General features: G+C 43.1%; 1 protein-coding gene across 1 annotated transcript; it reads left to right on the top strand.

The window, feature by feature from the left end:
• The first annotated feature begins 4221 nt into the window (after positions 1-4221).
• On the top strand, positions 4222-18352 carry ALDOB (aldolase, fructose-bisphosphate B). Its single transcript, XM_001504011.6, has 9 exons — positions 4222-4640; positions 8911-9032; positions 9847-10058; positions 11083-11137; positions 12741-12901; positions 13818-13901; positions 14795-14969; positions 15382-15581; positions 17826-18352. The coding sequence occupies exons 2-9, from the start codon at positions 8921-8923 to the stop codon at positions 17919-17921; spliced, it is 1095 nt and encodes a 364-aa protein (XP_001504061.2). The 5' UTR covers positions 4222-4640; positions 8911-8920; the 3' UTR covers positions 17922-18352.
• The last annotated feature ends 8608 nt before the right edge of the window (positions 18353-26960 follow it).

The following is a 26960-nucleotide window of genomic DNA, read 5'->3' as shown; positions in this document are numbered from 1 at the left end:
CCCACAATGAAGAATATGCAACTAGGTACTTGGGGGCTTTGGGGAGAAAAAGGAAAAAAATATAATCTTAAAAAAAATTCACCATTAGGAAATGGAAGGCAATCTCTGACTCTTCCATTCCCACCTCTACTGAGCCCAAATGACTCTTGACCCTGGGCTTCATTCTGACCCTTTAAAACTGTTTACACCCTCAGATTCTAGGTTTTTAAAAAACCTACCACCTCTCTCTCACAAACTGACATTTAATACTCTGACTCTGAATATACCAAACACCATTGGAGTGTACACTTTAAATAGGTGAATTGTATGGTATGTGTATTCTATCTCAGCAAAACTATTACATGAATAAAATGGCCACGAAAGAATTGAAAACATGGTCTTGAGGAGATATATGTACACTCATGTTCATAGCAGCATTATTCACAAGAGCCAAAAGGTGGAAGAAATCCAAGTGTCCATAGACCAATGAATGGGTAAACAAAATGTGGTATATACATACAATGGAATATTATTCAGTCTTTAAAAGGGAGGGAATTCTGACACTTGCTACAACATGGAGGAACCTTGAGGACATTATGGTAAGTGAAATAAGCCAGACACAAAAATACTAATACTGTACGATTCCAGTTATGAGGTACCTAGAATAGTGAAATTCAGAGACAGAAAGTAAAATGGTTATTGCCAGGGGCTAGGGGCCAGGGGGCATGAGGAGTTGTTTAATGGATATAGTTTCAGTTTTGCAAGATGAAAAGAGTTCTGGGGATTGGTTGCTCAACAATGTGAACATAATTTACAATACTGAATTGGACACTTAAAGATTGTTAAGATGGAGGGGGCCAGCCCTGTGGCCGAGTGGTTAAGTTTGTGCACTTCGCTTTGGCAGCCCAGGGTTTGCAGGTTCAGATCCTGGGCATGGACCTAGCACCACTCATCAAACCATGCTGAAGCGGGGTCCCACACAGGAGCACTAGAAGAACCCACAACTAGGATATACAACTACATACTACGGGGCTTTTTCATGTGATGTGTATTTTACTGCTATTTTTTTAAAGGAGGAGGGTGGGCCATGGTTCATGTGCAGCATTTCAGGGGAGCTGTAGCCTGGATTCTCACAAAATTCCAAATGAGCAATGATAGAAGAGCTTTCAGAACCTAGTATAGTGTTAGAAGAAATTAACGGTCATATTATGTCTCTTAATTATTTTGAAGTTTTCAGGGATAATACTTATAAGACAGTTACTCCAGACTCTTCTGAAGTCGATACAAATATATTTGTATTTCTATTGATTCATTTATTCAACAAAAATTGATTGTATGCCTCCCGTGCTCTAGGCGTGGTGCCGGTGCTGGAAGACAGTGGGAGGCTTCACCGCCCCTGTGCGCATAGGCCTTACAGTCTGATGGGCTAAATCAGTTGGTATGGTGCATAGCCTGGTCATGTAAAAATCCAGACTATCTAGACTTTTCTTTCACGTTACTTCATAGAGTCTTCCGTGAACACTGCAATAATAACCACCACCACAGCAATCTCTTGGTATTCTTATATACATTCTCTTATTTGGTTTGATTTGATTCGATCCTGACCTCAACTCTCTCCTCCTGCTTAGATTATAAGTTTCTTGAGAACAGGCCAGTCCTATTCATCTTGTACTCTCTACGAAAGTGTGTCCTGTACAAGACATCTCTGTAGCTAACACAATGCCTTACATACAGAACCTCAATAAAAATTTTGTGAGCTATGCTGAAATAACACTAAGCCTATCTCTGTGACCAAAAAAATGACCGCTGGTTGCACAGTCCTAAGACCATCCCAACCCCCAAAGCAGATTGCACTACAATAAGGAAATATCCTACCACAGGTTAGATAAGGTACTTTTAAATGCCACAGTGACCCAACCGTGGTTCTTCCTTGCATTGTGTAAATGTGGCCCCTTTTTATGAAACTTCTTTCTCTATAATATTACTAATCCTACAGTGAGTGTAACTCTACTATACATGCAATTTATTTGCACATACAGTTTGTTTGTGGACTCAGACTTCATACTGTGCATGAATATATTTAACTCATGGCCTGTCGGCTGGCTTATGTAGATCTCATGTTCACATCAGAAGTATCTAGAGTGAGGCAGGGAGTGGAGAATGAATGAGGCAGTTGTTGGAGCTATTGAGAGTCATGATCATGAATGGTATGTTCTTGTTGCCTATTAGAAGAGTCTGCAGTTGGAGGCCTCTAAATCAGAATTACGCATTCAGATCCAGCTATTTAATGCAAACTTACTGTGTGCTAAGTCCTAGTCATATGTTATTTCATTCATGCTCCATAATCAGTTTCTGATGGAGCCCATTTACCAGCCCATTTTACAGATGGTGAAACTGAGGACAAAACAGGTTGGAGGATTTCCCAATATTTCACAGCCTCCAAGTCCCACGGTCTTTCTATGTATCACAATATCTCAATTTTAAACATTTGATAGTGTTAAGAGACTAATAGGAAAAAAAACTAGCCGGTGGTCTGTGCTGCTCAGGAGTTGCTGTTTCTCTAGCCCAGTAAGCCTTAGCCTTGCTTTCCTGAACTTTGAGTTTCAGTTGCAAACCCTGCAGGTGGCCAAATGCTGATGGCATGGGAGCAGCAGCAGGTGACATCACTCGGGGGCAGGCGTGCTCATGCTCCTCTGACATGCCTGGCTAGCCTGCTGTTCACGTGAAACGATGCCCAGCAGGAGCAGGGCCACCTGGGTCTGCCGACGCATGTGATTCTTCCCTGATTGATGCAGGTTTAAGGTCCAAGGTTGTAAACCACTGGCTGGGGGAGAGAGGAAGAGCTAATCTATGCTGTCTGTGCTCACCAAAGTGTAAACCGCTCTGCTTTAGACCACTGATTGGGAGTGAGACAGACTCTCCGTGTACCTGTCCTGTGATTCTAGGCAAGTTACTTGCCCTCTCTGAACCAGAGATTCCTTATCCAGAAAATGGGGTAATAAATCTTTCCTCGGAGAGGTGCTGAGATTGGAGATCATGTGTCAAAAAACTCAGATGCATCATAGAACCTCACAAAAATCTATTATTGTTATTGTTGTCATTGTCATAACAAGAATAATGAGTACTAGTGGCATAAGTAAAATTATTTCTACCATGCCTCTCTCAGCAGGTGGAATGTTTTAGTCACAGTAGTGAGCCCCCAAGTCCTGACTCCCAACAACTGTCACTGGCTCCACTCTCCATTCTTTCATTGCCATCCATCTCTCCTTCCTCCATTCTCCTTTGAACAAAATCAAAGCTGATGAAACTTACATGTCCTCAGATGAGGTCATCTTGGTCTGATGAATGAAGCCCCAGGTTGAGATGGGGACACCGGAAAGTGTGCCTTCGGGTGGCAAGTGGAGTCAAGAGTGCTGATGGCACCTTTACCTAGTCTAGCCTCTGCTATCCTCAGCGCGGGCCTTGGCCAAAACTTCCCTAGCCAAATGAGCCTCAATTTTATGTTTCAAACATTTCGATTTCCTTTAATAATCACATCCAATGTCTAACACTACCCACTTTTGGAAGCTATCTGAGCGTAAACTCTATTTAGACAACCTAGTTCTCTCTTTCTTTTTCATCTTATTGACACTTCACTTTTTCACCCATAGATTCTAGCGTTACACTCTATTCCGCTGAGCACTTTGATTTTTGCCCCCTATTTTATGAGTTATTACAAAAGAATATGTTCCTGGGAATTTATACTTTCCTGTGATCATGGTCATTTCATTACTTTGAGATTTCCCCATAACTTTTATTTGCCTCATTCATTGTTTGCCTCGGGAAGCATGCTATATTTCTATTTATCTTCTGTTGAATTAGATTTTGGTTGAACGCTCAGGAGAAAGCCCTGTAGAGTGAAGCCATCCCCAGACAGTACCATATCTAGGGGAGCTGATGGCTTAGATCAACCACTTTGAGTTTCATTCTGGTTTTTGCCAACTTTGAAGACAAAAATGTAAAGATTGAGAAAGAATAAGAATAGAGTAAAAGACAGGGTGTTCTGGCATTAAAGACATCAGGGAGCCCAGCTTGGTTTTGGCACACTGGGGAGGGTCTTTGAATGCCTACAGTAGGGGGGTGCTTTACAAATTCATTTAATGCTATTATGAAGTTGAGATCCCACTTTATGGAAGAGAAACTTAAGGCTCAGTGAAATTAAAAAAAAGCACCTTTGATAAGGTCAAGTGTCGAGTAAGTGCTGGGGCTAAGCCAACATTCTTCCCTGTTTCTCTTAGTGGACTCCAGAGCTCAGTCACTCACTAGCTGCATGACCTAGGGGAATCCCCTAGTCCCCTGTGCCTCAGATTCCTCACCTGTGAAACGAAGAGTCTGGATTAAGCACTATGTGGTTTCCAGGTATCCCTTGTAGCTTTAACATTCTGTGAGTGCGATGAGTGTGTGAGCATGATTAGAAGGATTGGCTGTTTATGAGCCAATCAGAGGTATTGGATAAACACCTCCCTACCATGCCAAGGTGGGGAGGGGAGGGCAAAAGTTAAAAAAAAAAACTTTGATGAGAAGTCTATAAAAACTGTGAGTTCCCCAAGGTTCGTCCTACTTGGCAGCTGCTGCCTCATCCACAGCTTCTGACATCTAAGAGCACTCTCCTCTCTGGAGCTGTAAGTAAAAGATCCTCTTTTGTCTATCTGGACTCCCCGGGGAGTAAGTGGTTAATGTAGAGGGGAAAGTTTGTTTGCTTTTGTTTCCAGGAGAGATGTGATCATCTGCTGCAATGACTGCTTTTCTCCCTAAGCATGAGTGCTCGCTCACGCCTTTCCTGGCTCTGAGTGGCAGCGAAATGCTCAGGATTGCTGCCAGTTACCAGTGTTACCTGTAAGGGTTCTTCTGAGTCTTTGGCCTGGGAAAAACAACTTGAATACTCCTTTTTGGTTAGGTTCCACTCAATTTTTGAGATGGCTGCTCGTTTCTACTTTCTCCATAACAACTGCTTCCGTTCCATGGTGTATTTAAATATCAATCACCTTATGTCATTTTCTTCCTTCTCTTCCCACACTGACTCGTACTAGCACTGAAGTTTCTTTGTCACAGAAATGAACTCTTGGCGCGTGATTTGCCCTTAGCCTTCACCCACAGCTCAAACGAGACAATGGCAACATCATACAGCATACAGTCGTCATTTGATTATGAATTCTCAAGCTGTCCATTTGTTTGGTACTTTCTGTGACATTTTCTACTGGCACTAAACACTTTGAAGACCCTACAGCTTAAGATATTTGCAATTAAAAACTGTTGATGTGTTTTGGCACTTTTGTTCTACCATCTGAAAAATAGGCGTGCTGTGAGGATATGCTGTCTTTTAAAATAAACTTCTCTTGGGGCCACTCTGGTGGTGCAGCGTTTAAGTTCGCACATTCTGTCTCGTCAGCCTGGGTTAACTGGTTCGGATCCCAGACACGGAACTGTGCACCACTTGTCAAGCCATGCTGTGGAAGGCGTTCCACATATAAAGTAGAGGAAGATGGGCACGGATGTTAGCTTGGGGCCAGTCTTCCTCAGCAAAAAGAGGAGGATTGGCAGCAGATGTTAGCTCAGGGCTAATCTTCCTCAAAAATAAATAAATAAATAAATAAAATAAACTTCTCTTTAAATAGTTACCTAGGGCTCCATTAGCCAGTTTGGATCCAGCAGAGGCTCAAATTCCGCTGCCATCATCACTTGAGCACCCTTGGGGTCCACTCAGGCCCAGGCTAGACCAGAGGTCCTGGGCAGGGAATGGGGTGTAGCTGCTGTAAACCTAAGCGATCCTTTGACTTATTTTCCAGTTTAGACAAAAGAGCAACACTCAGGTCTCTTTCTGGGCTGCTCCACACATGTTCAAAGGTGCCAGGGATCAGGCTGTCCTAAAGCGTCTCACCGCCCTTGTCACTGTGGCATTGGGGTGGGTCATGAAGCTATGGGCATCTTCATGCATCCATATATAAGAATGCTGCATACAGTGGGTGGCAATCATAGGCTCTCAATGATTAAGACCCTCACGTCTGCCTTCCTGAAAATCCATCTGCCTCGCACATGGAGAAGCACATGGACTCGCCACTGCCTTTCATTTCTCCAGGAGTTAAATGTTCCTATATTACAAATTATCATCTTTTCACAGAACCTCTTCAAGGAAGAGAGAAAGAACCACACTGTAGGGTTCTCTCTATCATTATGCTGAAAAAGGATTGAAAATAGGATTCCAAGTCATAAACCAATAGGACGTGACTTACAATTCTAGCATATCACAACTTAGAAGGGGCATCAGACATATTCTTCCTGGGCCTCAGTTTCCTCATCTCTAAAGTTCGCAGGTTGCTGCAGATCTGTCTGAGGTCATTTGTAGCTCTGCTTTTCTGTGGTTATCTTCTATTTATATATGTTCATACTCACAACCTTCCCCCAGATTTGTACACATATTTCCTGTTAATGGAGTATGTATAGTAAACCAGGCAATATGTAAACCTGTTCACTAAGAAATCAAACATTATAAAAAATCCATAAAGTGAAAGGTGAGAGTCCCTCCACTCCATCCCATCCCCCAGAGGTGATGCATGGTGGTTATTCTCTGCTTATATAGACCCACAAACAGTATATATTTTTAACTTAAAGAATGATATTATATGTTGCATACTTCTCTGAAACTTGCTTTTTCACTCAGTAATATAATGTGAACTTAAAGTCACACTTGAAAAAAAAGTTGACTTGAGAGCTCCATGAGCAGAGGTTTCGGGGCACAGAAATCGTTCTCTCCCATTCCCCACTCCTGCTGGCTTCCTGTCTCCCAGTGGTGAACATTGGCCTGTGACCCTGTTTTATGATTAACAGAGGGGCGCTGTTTGTGCTGATGTGGTACAGACCTTTAATCCCTCTGTAGAAGTTTAACTTCCCATAAGCAGTATTGGTTCGATTTGACCTTTCCTCTGTTCTTCTGGTTGAGTCAGCACACTCGGTCTGAAGAAAATAGCTTGGTAGTAAACAGAAACATGGAAGTCCCTTAGGTAATTATTTTTTAAAACATTAAAAAAATAGTAATACCTTACATTTTCATAATGCGTTATAAAGCATCTTGCTATTTATCATGTGATTCAACAAATAATTAAACTCTCTTACATTCTTTCCTTATTTATTCTATGGGAGGGGGGAAATGCCAGGTTGCTTTCTGGGATTGTTGCGAGGAATAAATTGTGTAGTGCCTGTAAACCAATTAGCAGAGTGCTGGCAATAATTTTGAGCAACTACGATGAGTAGCATGCGCACAGGTCACATTTGACCTATTTGGCAATGAGACAACCAGAGCAGACATCTTCACCATTTAATCCATAGTAGCCTAAGACTCAGAGAAATGACCGACTTGCCCATGGTTCCAGCTACAGGAGGCAGACTGGTACGTGGCCCCAGGCCTGTCTGATCTATTAGCAGCAAACGTCTGTGTGGACGTGTCAGATGGCTATGAATTGGTGATGTCAGTGGTGTGGGGATAATGATCGACAGTCCAAGGATTTGGAGTACTCTGGGGATGTCATCACAAGTACTCTGGGGGGGGTGTCATCAAGGACGTTAGAATCATCCAAAAGTCAATTCCTCCCACCAAGTTTACTCTTTCCTTGACAGAGGAGACTATTGCCCCTTATCCCAATTTTGTGCCTTATTAGCTATTTGTCCACGGACAAGTGATCAAACTCTCTTACCTTCTTTCCTTATTTACTATATGGGAGGGGGGAAACGCCCAGTTACTTTCTGGGATTGTTGTGAGGAATAAATTATATAGTGCCTGTAAAGCAATTAGCAGAGTGCTGGCAATAAATGATAATTTGCTATTATTATTGGGCTATGTTTTCTTTTTGTTTCATTTAAGGAAACATCTTTACTTTTCCATTGCTGACCACACTACAGCGGTATATGACTTTATGAGGGAGAGGAAACTGAGGAAAGGAGGAGGCTGCAGGATTGGATAGGAGACTACTCAAGATAATCCTTACTATGATTTGATTTCTTTGATAGCTCAACCTATGCAAAATCACTCTTTCTAAAACCCAAAATGTGAGCCTGTGGGCTTGCATTTTCAAGACTAGCCCAAAGCAGGAGCTGAATAGGAGCGATGACGCTCTTCAGAGGACCACTGCTGAGGAGATTGTTTGGGTGGGGGCTCTACGAGCCAGAGTCTCTCCTTGATAAGGCAGCGAAGGCGAGAATTACTGGAGCAGGGATCGCCATACGACTTTGACATCCTTAGAGCCTGTGAGAACCTCCAGCCCAGAGGCATTTAGGAAAAATCTTCCCCATCTGCCTCAAATGGTCTCATAGGTGGTTGACTATAAGAAAAACGAGCCTTCCCGCCCCCTCCTCATCTCCCCCCAACTCCAGGTTCCAAAGCTGAAGGAAAGTTAACCTCAAGGCCAAGTGGTGGTTTCTCCTCTCAAGCTTGTTGCCTGGAGAATAGTCTGGACTATAGGCTAACAGAGCAAAGTGGAGAACGGCCACAGAGGTCAAAATCCTCACTGTCTTGGCCTCAAGTCATCTAGGGTACCCGATGGCACCAGGAATCCACAGAATAGAGAAACTGTCAATTACTGCAGTGCCGTCTGTTTGTCAGATTTCAGTGGGTCACTAATCAGTTGGTTCAGAAGCAGGATCAGTGATCCCAAAGTTTTCCTAGAAGGCACTCTATTTAGGATCACCATTTGGCATCCTACCCTTCATCTATGATGGCTACTTGCAACTACTCAGGCAAATGAGGAAAAACCCCAGACTTCATTTGTTTATCCAGTTGTGGAAATAGGCCATAAATGTCAGAGGGCTTAAAGGTTTTGTCTCAATACCCTGGCTATCTTGGTCAGGATTCCATCAGGCCACCCACAGTTCTGTTCACGCCTCTCCTGTACTCTTTTCCAGTCCTGCCACCATGGCCCACCGATTTCCAGCCCTCACCTCAGAACAGAAGAAGGAGCTCTCAGAAATTGCCCAGCGCATTGTTGCCAATGGCAAGGGGATCCTGGCTGCAGATGAGTCTGTAGGTGAGTGCAAGAAGCACCAGACAATAGGCATACTCTTGTTTCTACACTTAGCAAAGTCAACTTGATAGTTGTACTCTCTTTCCTCTCAGAGGAAGTAAAGGTTTCTGTATACAGGAGTGGGAGCAGAAGAGTCAGTAAGCGTGGACCTTTGGAGTCCTGTCGTTCCAGTAGGCAGATTTCCAAGAACCAAGGGAAGAGGCACAAACCTTCCATTTTAGGGCCTCTTTCCAGGAGTCATTTGAATCCAGCTGTAGCAAGGCCAGGAGGGACCCAGTAACCAGAATGTGGTCAGATACATAACCTTCTGCTGTTATGTGAAGTCAGTGTAGAGTCAGCCAAGGAAGCGGAGGGAGGGCAGGGAAGTGTCCACACGTGGAACAGGGAAGGGCTTGTGGCAGAGAGAAGCCCAGGATGGCATGAGGGAGAGCAGTGGCAGGCCTGTGTGGCCGCATCATAAAATATAGAAGCCAAGGAAGTCAAGAGTCTGTCCCACCTCCCTCCTTTCATGGTATGTATCTCCAGTCAGATTGAGAGCTGGACCAGAGGCCTGAGGGTCTTACCTAGCCACTTGGACCCAGTTGGTGGCTTCCACCCTGACCCACACATGCCCAGTCCCTGCACTTACTAACCAGCATCCTGATAGCAACCAAGGCCTTTTGCTGGGGAGACAAAAAAAAGAGGCAGGAGCTTTGAAGATCTGAATGAAGAAGAGAGTCTTGCTGTCCATCCTGGTGAGGGTCACTGAGCTGCTGTGGAGGACCGTGGCAGCAAAGCCCCAGCTTGCTCCTTACACTGCCTCGGCTGCCCACCATAGGCACCATGGGAAACCGCCTGCAAAGGATCAAGGTGGAGAACACAGAAGAGAACCGCCGGCAGTTCCGAGAAATGCTCTTCACTGTGGACAACTCCATCAACCAGAGCATCGGAGGTGTGATCCTTTTCCACGAGACCCTCTACCAGAAGGACAGCGAGGGAAAGCTGTTCAGAAACATCCTCAAGGAAAAGGGGATCGTGGTGGGAATCAAGGTGAATACTTCGGTTCCCATCTCACCTCTGCCTCACCCCAGCCAAACTCCCAGCACGGTATCTGGGGCAAGGCCAACATTCTGAACATTCTCATCATCTTATTTCTGTCCTCACTCTTTTCCGTCATCATCTCTCCACTGAGAACCAGATCATCTTCTAGACTTTTCATCCAGTGCCCTCTTCTTTCAACCCAAGTTTTCTACAAGGTACTTAATCTCTTAGAGTCTCAATTCCCTCATTTCTAAACTGGGAATGGTAGTACCTACCTCATAAGGTTCTTATAAAGATGAAATGAGTTTTTAAAACAGTTCCTGTTGCATGATTGTTATTTAGTTAATGATAGCTATTATCATTAAAGCACTCACTGTTCTATTGTAACTAGATCTTCCAAAATTGCATGAACTTCTCCAGAGTGAGCATTAGTATTCGCTGAGTGCTCACAACTCCAAGCACTCATTTGATCCTCTTCTCTGGAGGTAGATTCAATTATTATCCTTATTTTAGAGATGAGGTGGGAAGGTGGAATTACAAGGGGTAACATGCCAACAGCAAGGCAAAATTGGAGCCAGTTCAAACCCAGGCTGCTTACCTCTTGGGCTCATGAGCTTAGCCTCTGCTTTACTGAGAGCAGAGCTGCATCTTTATTCTCTTCATCTCCTGTAATAACGCAGTGCCTGGTATGTACAGGTGCTTAATAAATGTTTCTTGAATAAATAGTTTAAGCGAAGCTGCTCTTCTACGGCACCTCTGCATCCCAGGAACTGTCAGATTACTTCTTCCTTCCCAAGCTCCAGGCCTGTGCTTCCAGTCCTCTTAGGTTGACACCGTACATGTTCCTTCCGGGTAACTTCCCTTCTGCTATGGACTGGATTGTGTATCCCCCCCACCCTCACCCCAAATACACCTTCCTAATTCAACTCCTTGGTTTGTGAAACATGAGAACTGTTAGCACCAGGGGCTCTGCTTGTGTTTTACTGGGACATCTGACACCTGCTAATTACGTGTTAATTATTTGTATTCACAGTTAGACCAAGGAGGTGCTCCCCTTGCCGGAACAAACAAAGAAACCACCATTCAAGGTAAGGTGATGACCCACTGATATGTTTCATGCCCATGCATGCTAGAAATGAAAGCAAGCCAAGAAGGCGAGCAAGGGAAAACAACATGGGCCTATCACACTGGTTCTAGAGCCACACACCTGGGTTTCAATCCCAGCTCCTCTAGTTAATAACTGCGTGACCTCAGGCTACTCACTTAAAGGTTCTGAGGCTCAGTCAAAACGCGATAACAATATCTACTTTGCAGAACAGTGGTGGGGATTAAATCAGGCAACGTACATAAAGTGCTTACCACAGTGCCTTGCACAGAAAAGATACTCTGTACCTGGGAATATTATTTTTAGAGAAAAATCCAGGAAATGTCCCAAGCTTTGGGATCAGACACACCTGGGTTTGAATCCTGGTTCCATCACTTACTACTTAGATAATTTTGCAAGGTACTTCACTGCCAAAGTAGACAAGTATAAACCACAACATTAGGTTAGCAAAGCAGAATTTGCAGCCCAGCTCTGTCACTCTTTAGCTTCGCAAACTTGGTAAAGTCACTTGACCTCTGGGAACCTAGTTTCCAAATTTGTAAAATGAGTATACAACTATTAGGGTTGTATGATACAACTATTAGGTTGCAATAGGAGAACAACTATAGTAGTCCCCCCTTATCCATGGCTTCGCTTTCCACAGTTTCAGTTACCCATGGTGAACCCAGTCTGAAAATATTAAATGGAAAATTCCAGAAATAATTCATAAATTTTAAATTGCGCACCATTCTGAGTAGCATGATGAAATCCTGTGCTTCGACCTGCCCAGGACATGAATCATCCCTTTGTCCAGTGTATCTACACTGTATATGCTACCCACCCATTGGTCACTTAGCAGCCATCTCGATTATCAGATCAACTGTGGTGATACGGCAGTGCTTGTGTATAAGTCACCCTTATTTTACTTAATAATGTCCCCAAAGTGCTAGAGTAGTGATGCTGGCCATTTGGATGTGCCAAAGAGAAGCTGTAAAGTGCTTACTTTAAATGAAAAGGTGAAAGGTCTTGACTTAATAAGGAAAGAAAAAATTATATACTGAGGTTGCTAAGATCTGCTGTAGCTTGTATGACGGTATATTGTTATAATTGCTCTCTTTTATTATTAGTTATTGTTGTCAATCTCCTACTGTGCCTAACTTATAAATTGAACTTTATCATAGGTATGTATGTATAAGAAAAAACAGTATACAGAGGGTTCAGTACTATCTGTGGTTTCAAGTATCCACTGGGGGTCTTGGAACGTATCCCCCTGGGATGGGGGGGATTACTGTATTAGGGCTATGATAATTAAGTGAAATCAGGTGTACAAAATGCCTAGAATCATGCCTGGAACATAGTAAGTACTAGACAAATTTTAGTTCCCTCTATTCGTCTCATGAAGTATCCTCTATACATCAAAACCAGCTTTATTAAATCCAGGTCTTTTGGCTCAGTATTGGGATTTATGTTTATTTGCTTGGATGTTTTTGGTCCTCAAGCTCTGTGACTGAAAGCTAAGCCAAGGAAGAACTTCTTCACTTTATCAGTGGCCCCATGGATGAGGGACAGGGATGCAAAGAAGCCTTTCTGTCTTTTGTGACTTGCAGGGCTCGATGGCCTTTCTGAACGCTGTGCTCAGTATAAGAAAGACGGTGCTGACTTTGGGAAGTGGCGTGCTGTGCTGAGGATTGACAACCAGTGTCCATCCAACCTTGCCGTCCAGGAAAACGCCAATGCCCTGGCCCGCTACGCCAGCATCTGTCAGCAGGTGCTCTGCCTTCCCCTTGGGTTAAAAAAAAGTAGGCAAGAACTTTCTTCAGAGCCACTCTTTCCAATTTTTCCATAACTACACACGAGCCTTCTCTCATCAGTGTATCCTGGTGGCATTTATCACCACTTTTGCTATAGTCAAATGTTGTAGAGAAAGATTTGGTTCCACAAGTCAGCCATGAGCCAGAAAGGCCCATGTCATCAACTGCTGCCATCTGCCAAAGCTCTAGAAGCTGAGTCTTAAAAGTGATTAGGTTCTTGAGGCCGGGGCACTTGCTTGTCTATGCTCTACCATGTCTATGCCCCACCATGTCCAAGACATGACCCTCTTAGATCTCCAGCTTGAAGGTGATAATTCTGATCTAGTCCCAATCCAAATAATTTCTTGAAGGATAGTGACTTGATGCTAAGGTTTTCAACGTAAATTGAAGTGTCTCTGGGATCCAAGTAAGTCTGATTTGCTGTGTGGGTGCTATGGTGGGGTTACTTGAGCTGTGGGCACCTGGGAAGTCCCAATTAGAACCGTAAACGCTACTTAATTCCTTAATTAACCCACACAAGAGGCATCTTTCTTAGTGATTTAAGCTTGACTGGCCTAAAAGAGTGACAGCTAGGTTCTGAGGTAGCTGAAACAATCTCCAGAATAAGATAGAGAAATTAAAGGTTTGCATTTATTTTACCTCCTTCCCAGGAATATATATTTCTTCTTTTAACCTCACTGTTATTTTTTGGCTAAGCCACAAATGCTCACTATTCATCCCATTAAATTTCTTTCACTGCCTTTAAGTTACTGATATAGTGTTTCTCCACAACGGCTTCACTTCATACCCATTGCAACTGCTGACTATCCTCCTAAGGAAAGGAGCCCGGTGAGCAGAGCTTCACCTTGTCTCCCCTCGCCTTTTCCTTTTTAGAATGGGCTGGTTCCCATTGTTGAACCAGAGGTAATTCCCGATGGAGACCATGACTTGGAACACTGCCAGTATGTCACTGAGAAGGTGAGTCTTGAACATAAAGGTCCCAATTCCAGTTGAAAAACCTTGTTTTTAAGTACTAGCTGTTACTTAACCCATATCAGCTGTTATATATGAAATATTCTTCAGCTGTAATCATTATGTAGCATTGAGAAGGTTAGGAGGTGTTATGAAACCTTCCAATTTTTTGGCACATAATATGCTCCTTATGGAAAAAGCATAGGATTTACAGTACCAAGACGAGGGTTTGGGAATCCATGTTCCCAGCTGTGTGGCCTTGGGTAAAGTCATATTATCTTTTTGGGCCTCAGTTCCATTAAGTGTAAACTAAGAAATTTTAAAATAAGAGGTGAGACTCCCATGAGAAAATGTAATTAAAAAGTCATTTGTTCCCATGTGACTTTCTAAATTAGCCACAGTATATCTGTAAGAAAGTAAGAGAGTCATAATGTAACCTGACCTCAGTTTCTCCACTTGCAAAATTGGGTGGACTGAAGTGAGATCTGAAAACACTTCTGTCTCTAAAACGTATGTTTTATGACCACTTAGCTTCTATGGGGATGGGGAGTGGAGGCCAATTTAGATGCCCCCAGCTGCCTAAATCAAGGCTGTCTCAACTGACCAAGGGAAGGAATGGGAAGGAAGAAGTGAAGGGCCTTTAGGAGGCAGAGTCATACCAACAGTCCACGCAGTGAGCGTTTGGAGTAGGCGAGGCAGGGATAGGCCAGCTGGCTGTGCTCAGTGGCTGTGGTTTGCAATGCGGTACCCTGATGAGGCCTAGAGGCTGATTGGGAACCTTTGGCCAAGCAACACATGGGAGTTCCTTCATCCTGTGTCCCTGTGGTATAAAAGGACCAAGGTCAGATGAGTCTAAGGCTGGCTCTGGGTTTCACCTGTTTGGACCTCTTGTCCTTCAGGTCCTGGCTGCTGTCTACAAGGCCCTGAATGACCATCATGTTTACCTGGAGGGCACCTTGCTGAAGCCCAACATGGTGACTGCTGGACATGCCTGCACCAAGAAGTATACTCCAGAGCAAGTGGCCATGGCCACTGTCACAGCTCTCCACCGGACCGTTCCTGCTGCTGTTCCCGGTAAGGCTTTCTCTCTCCTCTAGTGTGAAGTCTTAGCCCTCGTCCTTTGAAGGAGTGCCACAAGCATTTGTGTTTGTCCAGGAGTCTGCCTCTATCGATGAAACAGACCTCTGCTTTCTCACAGGCAGCCAGCACTTCCCCCTTGCGCTCCGTGATACCATGCATCCTGAGTCTGTCCAAATGCACACAATCCATTGATTTCCTCAATATTTTACCATCCTCCTTATTTATTAAAGCCCTTCTCTCCTTAGCCCAGCTTCAGCAGAGGTGAATTAATTTCTCCGACCCAGTCTCACACAATTAAGTAGAGAAAAGATTGAGATATTTCTTTTCCTTTAGGCTCCTTGCTTGTTTTCTGAAGCAGGGTGCATATGCTAGGATTAGTAGAGTGGAATGGCTTCTCTCTTTCCAGGCATCTGCTTTTTGTCTGGCGGCATGAGTGAAGAGGATGCGACTCTCAACCTCAATGCAATCAACCTTTGCCCGCTCCCAAAGCCCTGGAAACTGAGTTTCTCTTACGGACGGGCCCTGCAGGCCAGTGCCCTGGCTGCCTGGAGTGGCAAGGCTGCAAACAAGAAGGCTACCCAGGAGGCGTTTATGAAGCGGGCCCTGGTAAGATGCCACTCCTCTTAGCTCCTTGATCAAGTGGATACTTGGGGCCTGGCTCTCTCACCTGGATAAGCACTGCTTTTTCAGGCCATGAAGCTATCTCCAGATAGTGTCTACTGGGTGTTTGAAAATGTGGCAGTCAAGCTGAGCAGGAAGGTTAGGTCTGGAGGGAGTTCTGAATTACCCACACTGGGAGTGTAGTTGACGACAGTAGATTGAAGGACAGTTTCCAGAGAGACACTTAAGAGGGAAGATAAGAGGACCAAGAGCTGAACCCAGCACACCTTCCCTTTTGGGAAGATGAAGAAGAGAAGCCACCAAGACAAGCAGCAATAATATGACAGGAGGAAGCAAGGTTTCTGAAACAAAGAGAAACAAGTTTCAAGGAGTCAACAACAACACACTACACAGAGATTCAGAATAAAGGCTGAGAAAAGGCTGAGATTGGCATGTAGGAGCATATCAGTGACCCTCAACAAAACAGTTTCAATAGAGAGAGAAGAGGAAAGGTGCCCACTCAAGATGTTTGTCAGAAGAAGACCCAGAAAAGTTACCAGGAGAAATGAGGACAACAAAGGGTTTTATTCAAGTGGTAACCATTCCTTTTTGAATTACCTACTGTGAGCTGAGGACTGGGGTGATCAAGGGAGATACAGCCACTGCCTTCAGGGGGCTTAGTGTTTAGCCAAATAGGAGAGAGCTTGGCATGTTTCAATGCAAAGCAGAAGGAGCCAGAGGCGAGATTAGAGATGAGGAGAGCGGACATCATTCAGAGGACAAGGACTTGGAGGAAACAGGATTGCATGACACTAAATATCAAATAGAGGTGGCAGAGTTGGTCTTAGAAAGGAGGGAAGAGACAGCAAAGAAGAAAGAGAATGGGTTTGGAATCGGGTCTGGAGAAGTGAAGAGATGTAGCGGTTGGAGGGCCTCTGTCAGAGTGGTGAGGGATTGCAGATTTCGGTCTGAACAGTGGGGAAGCCTGGAATCGCTGTTGAAGTGGTCTGCTAGGAAACTGACCAAATGCCATGTCCAAGCACCAGGCAAGCCGAAGCTGAAATGAGAAGGATTTTGTGGTATATTAACTTAGATCCTCAGTTTTCCCAATGGCTCTCTTAAGCATGCAGGAAGATTCAGATCAACCTACATGGGAAAGAGCAGGCTAGAAGAATAAAAGATTAACAGGGAGATGGAAGAATAAATCTGAGTGATAGCCTTAATCAGCTTGCAGAGCACAGAGGAGGCTGGGCAAGGAACCAAGTGTAGCCAGAAGTTTGGTGACGAGGCGCTAAAGAAAGGGAGGCCCCAGGGAGGCTAAAAAAAATCATCTCAGGGACGTAAGTGAAGTGTGAGATTTTAGAGGTAGTTCTTTACAGTGTGATGATGGAGAGCTGGTTGTGGTGGTGGTTCTCAAGCTTGAGCGTGTGTCCAAACCACCTGGCGGCTGTGCTAAGATGAAGATTGCTGGGCCCCAGCCACCAAGTGTGTGATTCAGAAGGTCCAGGGTCAAGCTAGAGAATTTCCATTTCTAACAAGTGCCTAGCGCCATTAACACACTTTGAAAATCACTGTAGATGCAGAAATAAGTCCTAGAGAGAGCAGACAATAGCCACAGTGACTTGAAGATGTGGTACCTCTGAGTGGCATTTGGATATTATTACAGGGTTCATAGTTCTGAACTCATCTTTAATTGGAATTTACACAAGGAATCAAGTGATATAACAACTACATAAAATTACATGTTCTTATGGACAAATATAGGTAGAAAACGGAAAATTTTAAAAAATAAGTTGTGTTTTTGTTACAGCGTAGCTTCAGCTGCATCTTGCCTGATGCTTGGCCATGACATCTGGCCAGTTTCCTAGCAGCCCACTTCAACAGCAATTCCCGGCTTCCCCACGGCTAAGACTGAAATCTCCATTCCTTTATCACTATACTAATGAGAAGTTTCTCAACTTTAATTTCTAGTACTGTTGTTGCAATATTGCTCACACTAAAAAGAAACCTTCCCAATAACTGACACAAACCTCAGGCTTGCCAAAGAAATGCTCAGAAAACTGGGATGAAGAAGGAGACAACATATTATATAAGGAAGGGAATGGAATCAGCAGCAATGTTGTGCAAAATCACTGTAAGGAGGAAAATACCCAAGTAAAGGTGTAGCTGGTTTCAAAGGAGCAGCAGAGAGGGCCAAGCACAGGGTTGCATGGCTCTAACTCGTTCTCCTCTCTTGCGCTTGTCTTTTAGGCTAACTGCCAGGCAGCCAAAGGCCAGTATCTTCACACGGGCTCTTCTAGTGCCGCTTCCACCCAGTCGCTCTTCACAGCCTGCTACACCTACTAGACCCTGAGGCTGGCCAGCCTGGCTCTCACCATTCTAGCTGTCTTGGAAGGAAGGCTGAAAGGCAACAACTTCTTGACTGACCCTGGAAATTACACAAGATTAGACTGAAACTGTTGGAAACAAAATACATGTCAAATTCTTGGACATAAGAAAGAGAATCAGTTATTGAAACGTAAGTCTGAATATTAAGGATTTCAGGAAATTTCACCTGTTTCCTAGCAACACTTTCATCTTCCCATACCCCTGAGTTTCCACCCAAGGCAAGAACAGACTTTAAAACAAAATCAGCTCTCCAGCCAAGCAACGACCACTGAATGAAACACCTCAGAAGCTGAGTGCAGAGAAGTACATCGTCTTAAACAATCTTAGTGGTAGGTTATGAAGGAGACAGCTGCAACTACAAAAGAAATAAAATGTTCTATGAACCTTCAGTTGGTATCAGGTTTTACTTTCTGCTCTTGCTTTCAAAGTGTTCAGTATATTTCATTACCTTCGACTCTACTAGACATGACTGACGTTAATGGTCAGGGTCTTCAACGTTGGCTACTCATTGGAATCACCTGGCAAAATTTTAACCACCACCCCCACCTCCACCCTGCCCCCTAGATGGTCAGGCCACACTCCTGCCCAATTAAATCAGAAACTCTCAATGTGGGATCCTCTAAGTATCAGGGTTTCTTAAAGCTCCCTTGATAACCCTGATGTCCAGCCAAGTTTGAAAACTACCAAGCTAGATTTCAATTTTGAGGATATTTAAAATTGAAAGCCAATCATAATGTGAGGCAAGCTAAAACATAAAAAGATTTCAAGCAACATGTGGAGTGCAATACAAGATTCAGTTGACTTTGATGCTTGGAGCATTCCTCCTCAAGAGTCTGAGGTTTGGTGACACAGGACTACACCTTTCTCCACACATCCAAGTTCACTAATTTTTGCAGTAAATAATATTCCCATAATTATACGTTATTGACTTTCAATTTTCAGAATTACCTACAGAAAAAACATTAAAGACAACCATAGTTCCAATAGAGAATTTAAACATTATAATTTTGGACAACATAAAAGTAATGATTTTGAGGGCTGGCCCCGTGGCCGAGTGGTTAAGTTCGCATGCTCCGCTTTGGCGGCCCAGAGTTTCACCAGTTTGGATCCTGGGCATGGACATGGCCCAGCTCATTGGGCCACACTGAGGCAGCATCCCACATAGCACAACCAGAAGGACCTACAACTAGAGTGTAGAACTGTGTACTGGGGGGCTTTGGGGAGAAGAAGAAAAAGAAAACAAGAACCATCCCATGGGTGTATTACACTCAAAAAAAGAAAAAAGTAATGATTTTGGTGAAGAAAAAGGTAACGATTTAACTGACAGAAGCTGAGAAATTCAAGGGGGAGAAGTGGAGGGAAGTAAAGGGAGCACTAATTGACTTAGCGGGAGTCAGCATCTACTTAAAATGGATGGGTTAAGAAACAGTGCTTTGGGGCCGGCTCCGTGGCCAGCGCTGTGGCAGCTCAGGGTTCGGATCCTGGGCGCAGACATGGCACTGCTCGTCAGGCCACGTTGAGGCGGCGTCCCACATCCCACAACTAGAAGGACCTGCAACTAAGATATACAACTATGTACCGGGCAGGGGGATGTTGGGAAATAAAGCAGGAAAAAAATAAAAAAGATTGGCAACAGTTGTTAGCCCAGGTGCCAATCCTTAAATTAAAAAAAAAAGCAAGATTGGCAACAGTTGTTAGCCCAGGTGCCAATCTTTAAAAAAAAAAAAGAAACAGTGCTTTAAGTCCATTAAAGTAATAAAGGAAATGGATACAAATGATTAAAATATTCATAGCTATATTTCAGATATAGGAGAAGGGAGTAAACTAAATTCCCTCTCTTGAAGAGCGCAAGGATAAACGATATTGCTTAGAGTAGATAAAGTGAGAAATAGAGGAGGCCGGCCCTGTGGCGCAGCAGTTCACACCTTCCGCTTTGGTGGCCCAGGGTTCCCCAGTTCGGATCCTGGGTGTGGACCTATGCACCACTTGTCAATCCATGCTGTGGCAGGTGTCCCACATATAAAGTGGAGGAGGATGGGCACGGATGTTGGCTCAGGGCCAGTCTTCCTCAGCAAAAGGAGAATTGGTGGCAAATGTTAGCTCAGGGCTAATCTTCCAAAAAAAGGAAAACTTGAGAAATAGAGGCCTAAGCATATTATTTAGAGGAACAAGACAGAATTAGTCCAAAGGAGCTTCTTTTGAGGAGAAAGACCTGGGAGTGGGGTGTGGGGAAGGAGATTCTTGCTTATTATGTGCCTCTACAACAGTTGAGTGTTGATTTCCATGCACCCATATTACTTTTCTAAAGACAACTATATTCATACAAGCAATTCAAACCCATCTTAGAGGTTATTCAGCCCAAGATTTTTATTTTACAGACGATAAAACGAAGCCTAGAGCAGTTGAATTACTTCCTAAGTCCACACATTTAGGGGTTTAGGGTAGAGCTGAGAGATTAAAATTCAGGTCTCTTTACCCTATAATGGACACACGGTCAGGAAGTGAAGGGCAGGGGACCAGGCAGCACTCAATACCTCTCCCCTAGTGTGGTAGGTCCTCGACATTTTGTACTGCATTCACTCATTCCATCAGCGAGTACTTGAGCTCCTATAATGTGCTAAGCTGTCCTAAACGCTGGTAAAACCTGGTGTGACAAAGCTCTTCTGCCAGGAGATTTTTATCTAGAGCTTATGCAGCATCACTGACTGACCCTATGTTGTAAAGAAATCTCTTAGATTCTCGTTTACAGGTTGAGCGTGAATTTATAATCAAGGCTGAGTTATTTATGCCTTTTGGTTAAGGTTGAATTACATTTCACTGGGTGTGAGGATCTATATAATGCATTTTCCCTGGCTATCATCTGATATCTTTCCTGAGTAAAGCACTAAAGTTGTCTTTGAAATCTCCATCCCAGTAGTTTCCTTCACTCAGAGTAATTTGAAGACAAGTGTTACAAGTCTACAGACTTCAATTTCTATCAACTGTAGGAGGCTACAGACTTCCATTTCCATTAACTGAATGAATATTAGTGGCTTCCTAGGTTTTGTTACTCTGTCAGATTTGTTCTAGTAGTTACTGAATACCTACTAAAAACAAAACCTCGTACTAGGCACTGAAAATAATTGAGAGGTTTCAGCTTTAGGGTAGCCATGACATTTGCAAGCCAGACAATTAAGCTTAAGTAGCTAACCAAGAAACACAAATGCCATTGGCCAGCTTGGGAAGGGGGGAAGAGAGTGGATATGTACAGCTGGGTGCAGAAAAGGAGGAGATGGCACTTAGGTTGGACATCACTGGATGGCAAAGGGGAAGCAACTCTTAGAATGGCCTTTGTGTAAGAAAACCCTTCTATAATTCACTGGGAGAAGATGAGACTTTGAAGGCATAAGTATCAAAAGCCAAGCCACAAAAACATTACTAAATGCTGGGAGGAATAAAAAGAGGAATTTGTTTTTGCTCTGAAGAGGAAAGAGGAGAGGAAGGAGGGAAGGGGCAGGGAAATGAGCGAGGAGAAAGGAAGAAATGAGAAAAGAGGGGAAGACAGAAGGCAGGGAGAAGCTAGGGCAGTATGAAATTGTGGGGAGGTGACTAAAGATCTCTTCAGAAGTGGGAGAATTACCAAGCAATCTAAAGATATTTGTCTTGAGAGGAGGAGCTGAGTTTCACATATGCAATTATATCATTCTTTACAAAAACAAGACACTGATTCATAATGTGAATTAATTTAGCAGAAGCTGACTGTGACAATCAAATTATAAGCCTTTAGAAACTTGCAGAAATCTTGGAGCAGGCTTTAGACAGAGCAGGAATGGGACTTCAAGTCCATCTGACTTAGCTTTCCTGGGGTGAAAGACTCCAGTTGACATCTACATTTCACTCAGAGCGACAGCGGGGTATCTGGGGTCCAGTGCACTGTGGAAGTTGTCCAATGTCACAACCTGTAGGTGAGACTTAGGTTAGTGTGATTTGCAAAGTCGTCTTGGGAGGGAGTACTCGTGGTGGTGAAAAGCACAGGTTCTGGAGTCAGACAGTCTTGATTCAATTGCTGGCTGTGCCACATACTAACCATGTGACCTTGGACACATTATACAGCCTTTCTGTGTTTCAGTTTCTTCGTCTCCAAGATATAGACAAGTACAGTATTGTAAATTATTGAGAGATTAGATAAGTCAATACATTTCAATAATAGGTTCATAATCCTGAAATCCAAAAAGCTCTGAAAACCAAGTTTTCTCGTGAGTCTGTGGCAGATTATTTGGTGGCAAACCTGACTCAAGGCTGTCATCTTTATTCCACTTGATGGGACACAGAGATATTAATGTGTCTGATTGGAGGTGCTGGCTCAGACCCTGCAGAAGGTACAGCATAAGCAATACATTTACTCTCTAAAATCTGAAAGATTTTGATTTCCAAAACACATATCCCTTCAAGGATCTCAGATAAAGAATTGTGAACCTGTTCTTAGAATGATATCTGCCACAATTCTAGGGTAAAAGATGAATTACCCACGCTCAATAGAGCCTGGAGGCCTGATGTAATGCAACCAATTCCCTAAGCCCATTTTCTAGAGAGGATGAATTAACAGACAGGAGTAATGGCAGACTCAACACAGCCAGTCACAGCTCGTTTTTCATGACTCAAATCAACATGGTTTTCTGGCTGTAGCACAGTGTGGCCTAACCCTTCTGGAATAGTCTAACAGTACTGGCATCACTATATATAAACGTATATAAAATCAGTCCACAAGTATTCATTCAGCACCTACTGTATGATTGGTGATATAAAGATACTACATGGTCCGTGTATGTTCACAATTGAGATGATGACAAGGATACAGTGAAGAAACAAAATGGAACACAACAATGTGCTACGTTACAGTGGCTTAGGCTGGGAGCTGAGATCAAAAGGGCTTTAGAGAGGAGGTTGGATGAAGTGCAGACAGTTTATTGATAGTTATGTGATCTTGGGATCTTGAGCCTCAGTTTCCTCATCTGTAACATATGGTTGCTGCGAGGTTAGCAATATTTAACGTATGCTGCCAGATACGTAAGTCATGAAGAAATATTGGTTATATTCTTTTTCCCCATCATTTGGCTCTTGAAGATTGGTAAAGGCACTGGAGTGGGAGTGAAGATGAATTAACTGGGTCCTGACTGCAGTACAGATCGGGTATGTTGAGGAAATTGTGGGAAATTAGATCAGAATGGTGAGGTCAAACGGAGCAGCACAGTGGAGGGGAAGGGGAGAGTGGGCAGGAATATTATGGAAAGTCCGGCCTTGAAGTAACGAGAAATAGAGACTTGCGATTAATTTTTCAGCAGGGAATAACATGATAAAAGAGTTCTGCTGAAAATTACTTTTTACGATGTAGAGGATTGGGAAGAAACTGGGAGTGAGCTAAGTGTGTATAGTAGCAATCCAACATAGGGCCTAGTCTCTTGTTGGTGGAAGTCAGTGAGTGGACATGACTTTAGACTGGAGAAAACAACAAACTCTCCTTATGTAGCATAGCTATTTACCACCCTAATAAAGCCTCTGTTTTATTGCAACCCGAGAGGCAAGCACTGGGAAAAATGAAAATTCAAAATTCTCCTACATCAAGTTCTCAAAAAGAGGCTTACATACATGCACAGACTCAGCCCTTTAAGTATGGGACACAGTGAAATATAGAGCATCATCTAAACATTGCACTATTTCTTCCGGCAGTTCAGAACAGACAGGGCTAAGCTGTAGTCCGAGGTCTCAGGTGTCAGAGAAATCTACCCTACCCTCTTAAGATAGTCAAAGTCAAGGGATCTTTCTGCAGCCACTTCCAACTTTTCCTTCCCTGTCTTGCGCTGGTTTTACCCCGGGGGAATTTACAGACCAAAGAATTTATGATGCACTTCTTGGTTCCAGGGACACAATGACTGTGACGTGATGTGGAGGTTTACCTTAGCCATTGGACTGACATAAATGTATTCTTGAGAACACAGTTCCTGGGCAGGAAATAGCACAGGTAGAGAGGTACATGCTATTGCATACTCGTGCAAAATGTATCAAAACAGGATTTTGGAAAGTTAGGTGATTTTTCCCGTCTTTACAGTACGGAATACACATGGCTTACTATTCACTCCCAAAAGTCTCCTTGAGGATAAAACACTGCTTGATGTAATTAATACTTACAGTATTAACACAGCACCTGGCAGGTATTTAAAAAATACATAACTGAACTTGTACCATTTGTGCAGTAAAGTAAATGTATGCGTTCTTCTTCTATTTGTCCATGCATCATAGAGATGGCCTTAATTAAAAAGAAACCAACCAACCCACCCCCACCAACCACCCAAAACCACAAAATACTTTTGAAGGAGATAGAGAAGTAAGGTGAAAGGTATCAAATACTGATTAGTAACAGTAACTTTTAAAAATGATTGGAATATCTGGACTAGATTTTTTAAAAAAAGAGTTGAAATTTATTCTCCAAACACGTATCATGCTCAACTGGGTATGCTGTGTACGCCCCTAGGTTTGCTGATGACATCCTCCTTTAGGAAGACTGATGGAAGTGAAAGAGCTCACTCATCAAAATTACATAGAAATAGAGTAATTACAGTGATTTCCAGTTTTGTTTTTGTTTTTTGCCACCAAAGACTCCTTTTACTTGCTCGTTTAAAAATGTTTTCTACTGTGATGACTAATTTTATGTTTCATCTTGACTGGGCTAAGGGATGCTGGTAAAACCTTGTTTCTGGGTGCTCTGTGGGGGTGTTTCTGGAAGACATTTGCATTTGAATCTGTAGACAGAGTAAAGAAGACTGCCTTCACCAAGGCTGGTGGGCGTCATCCAATTCGTTGAGGGTCTGAATCAAATAAAAAGGTGGAGAAAGAGCAAATTTTCCCTCTGCCTAAGCTGGGCCATCCATCTTCTCCTGTCCTTGAACATCAGCACTTCTGGTTCTTGGGCCTTTGTACTCCGACTCAATTACACCACTAGCTTTCATGGTTCTCCAGCTTGCAGATGGCATATTATGGGACTTCTTGGCCTCCATAATCGCAATAGCCAATTCCTATTGTCTGTCATCTGTGTATGAAGCCATCCTATTGGTTTGTTGTTTCTCTGGAAAACCTGAATTCATCTACTAATTAATATTTTTCTTTATCTACTTTAACCCTAATCTTCTTTCAAAATTGTTCCATGTGTTAATTCCCACAAAGAATTTGAGTAACCCCATTATGAGTTCACAGCCTTCTGCTTCAGCTGGGCCCCAAACAAAACCCCATCAGCCCTCCCCAAGTTTTCGTTTGGTTCTCTCATCCATTGCTACTCCAAATCTTTACTATTGCTATTGACAAGGCTTCCAACTCTACGCCTAAGGGTGTCCACCCCTCTTTCTTCCCTGATTCTCAAAATATGAATCTGACTATTTTTTCAAAATGGGTCAGGGCCAGCGCCATGGCTGAGTGCTTAAATTCTCATGCTCCGCTTTGGTGGCCTGGGGTATGCCGATTCAGCTCCTGTGCGCACACCTACACACAGCTTATCATCAAGCCATGCTCTGGGGGTGTCCCACGTAGAAGTAGAACGACTTACAACTAGGATATATGCCTATGTACTGGGGCTTTAGGGAAGGAAAAAAAAAAGAGGAAGATTGGCAACAGATGTTAGCTCAGGGCCAATCTTCCGCATCAAAAAGAAATGAGTGGGCTGTTTCTTCAAAAAAGAAAAAAGAAAGAAAATGGGTCATCTATAGTGCATTTTATTTCTTCCCCTTCCCCTGACACTAAATCTGTCCTCTTTCCTTTTCTCCCAAATTGGAGGAAGAAAGCCTCCAAAGAAAATCCTTCCTTTAGTGCTAGAATTCATTTTTGCTTATCTAATAATTTAATCAACTTCCACCTGGTCTCCTTTATCTTCACCCTCCCCCTCAACTGTCTATCTTTTCAGAGTGGGAAAATACTCGCTCCATCTATCTTTATACTCACAGACAAGTAATCTACTTTTTATTCCCTTTTATAGACTAGTAAAATTAAGATGTAAGAATAATAATTGAAAGAAGGCTGTCAATTTTTTCTTTTCCACTAAAGACATACATTCAACAGATCATTCCCTAAAATTACTATTATTTCATAAAAAGACTTTTTTATTTAAGAAAGGAGGTGCATAAATTCAGAATAAAGTAAGGTCTTTAATCAATTTAGCTTTTTAAAAAGATACTACATTGTCCTTATTTTTACCATTTGAATGTAGAACATCAAACTTTGTCATGAATTGATGGTACTTGGGAACTGATGATCTACACTCTCCAGACACTACTTGACCCCGTGAAAACTGGCTCTTCCAGATTTCAGAGCTGCTCTTACAAAACTCATCTAATGACTTTCTGATGATCAAATCTAAACCCTTCAACCTTTCCTTGACGTCTCTGCAGCACTCCGCCTGGTCACTTTCCTGTAGTAGTTACCACTTCGTATTGGGTTCTGCATACTTCTGGCTGTTCCTCCCTCAGTCTCCTCTGCATCTTGCCCACTCATTAAACAATAGTAGGCCTCAGGATTCCATCTCTAGATTTCTTTTCTTAAGCCTTAATTCATTTTCGTGTCTAAACACTGGTGAACTCCTAAGTCAATTTCTAGCCCAGATCTCTTCCCTGGGTACCATATCCACATCTCCAATTACCTCTGGACATCTCTACTGTCTCAGATAGACCAAACATTTCAGGTTCAAAAGCTTTAGTAATTTCCTTACTCCACACAAGGTGCACTGACCTCCCCAGCCCATCTTAGTGAATAAGGGCACCAACCACCCAAACGCACCTTGACTCTTTACTCTTCCTCACTTTCCTCATTCAGTTACCAACCCTGACTCTATTTCTCAAATCCATCTTTCTCTCATTCCCACCACCTTACCTGAAAATGCCATAATCTCAACTGTACTACTCTAAGAGCCTCTTGAGGTTAACATGGAAACTACAAGTCCTTGAAACAGTACTTCGTGCAGTTTTCTGAGGATAAGAT

This window comes from Equus caballus, chromosome 25, assembly GCF_041296265.1.
Source record: "Equus caballus isolate H_3958 breed thoroughbred chromosome 25, TB-T2T, whole genome shotgun sequence".
Classification (NCBI taxonomy): Eukaryota; Metazoa; Chordata; class Mammalia; order Perissodactyla; family Equidae; genus Equus; species Equus caballus.
This window is presented reverse-complemented; position numbering and strand designations above follow the sequence as displayed.

Coding starts and splice junctions, on each gene's coding strand:
- ALDOB (XM_001504011.6), top strand. CDS start 8,921: ATGGCCCACCGATTTCCAGCCCTCACCTCAGAACAGAAGAAGGAGCTC. Junction 9,033..9,846: donor GGCTGCAGATGAGTCTGTAG/GTGAGTGCAAGA, acceptor TGCCCACCATAG/GCACCATGGGAAACCGCCTG. Junction 14,970..15,381: donor CGTTCCTGCTGCTGTTCCCG/GTAAGGCTTTCT, acceptor CTCTCTTTCCAG/GCATCTGCTTTTTGTCTGGC.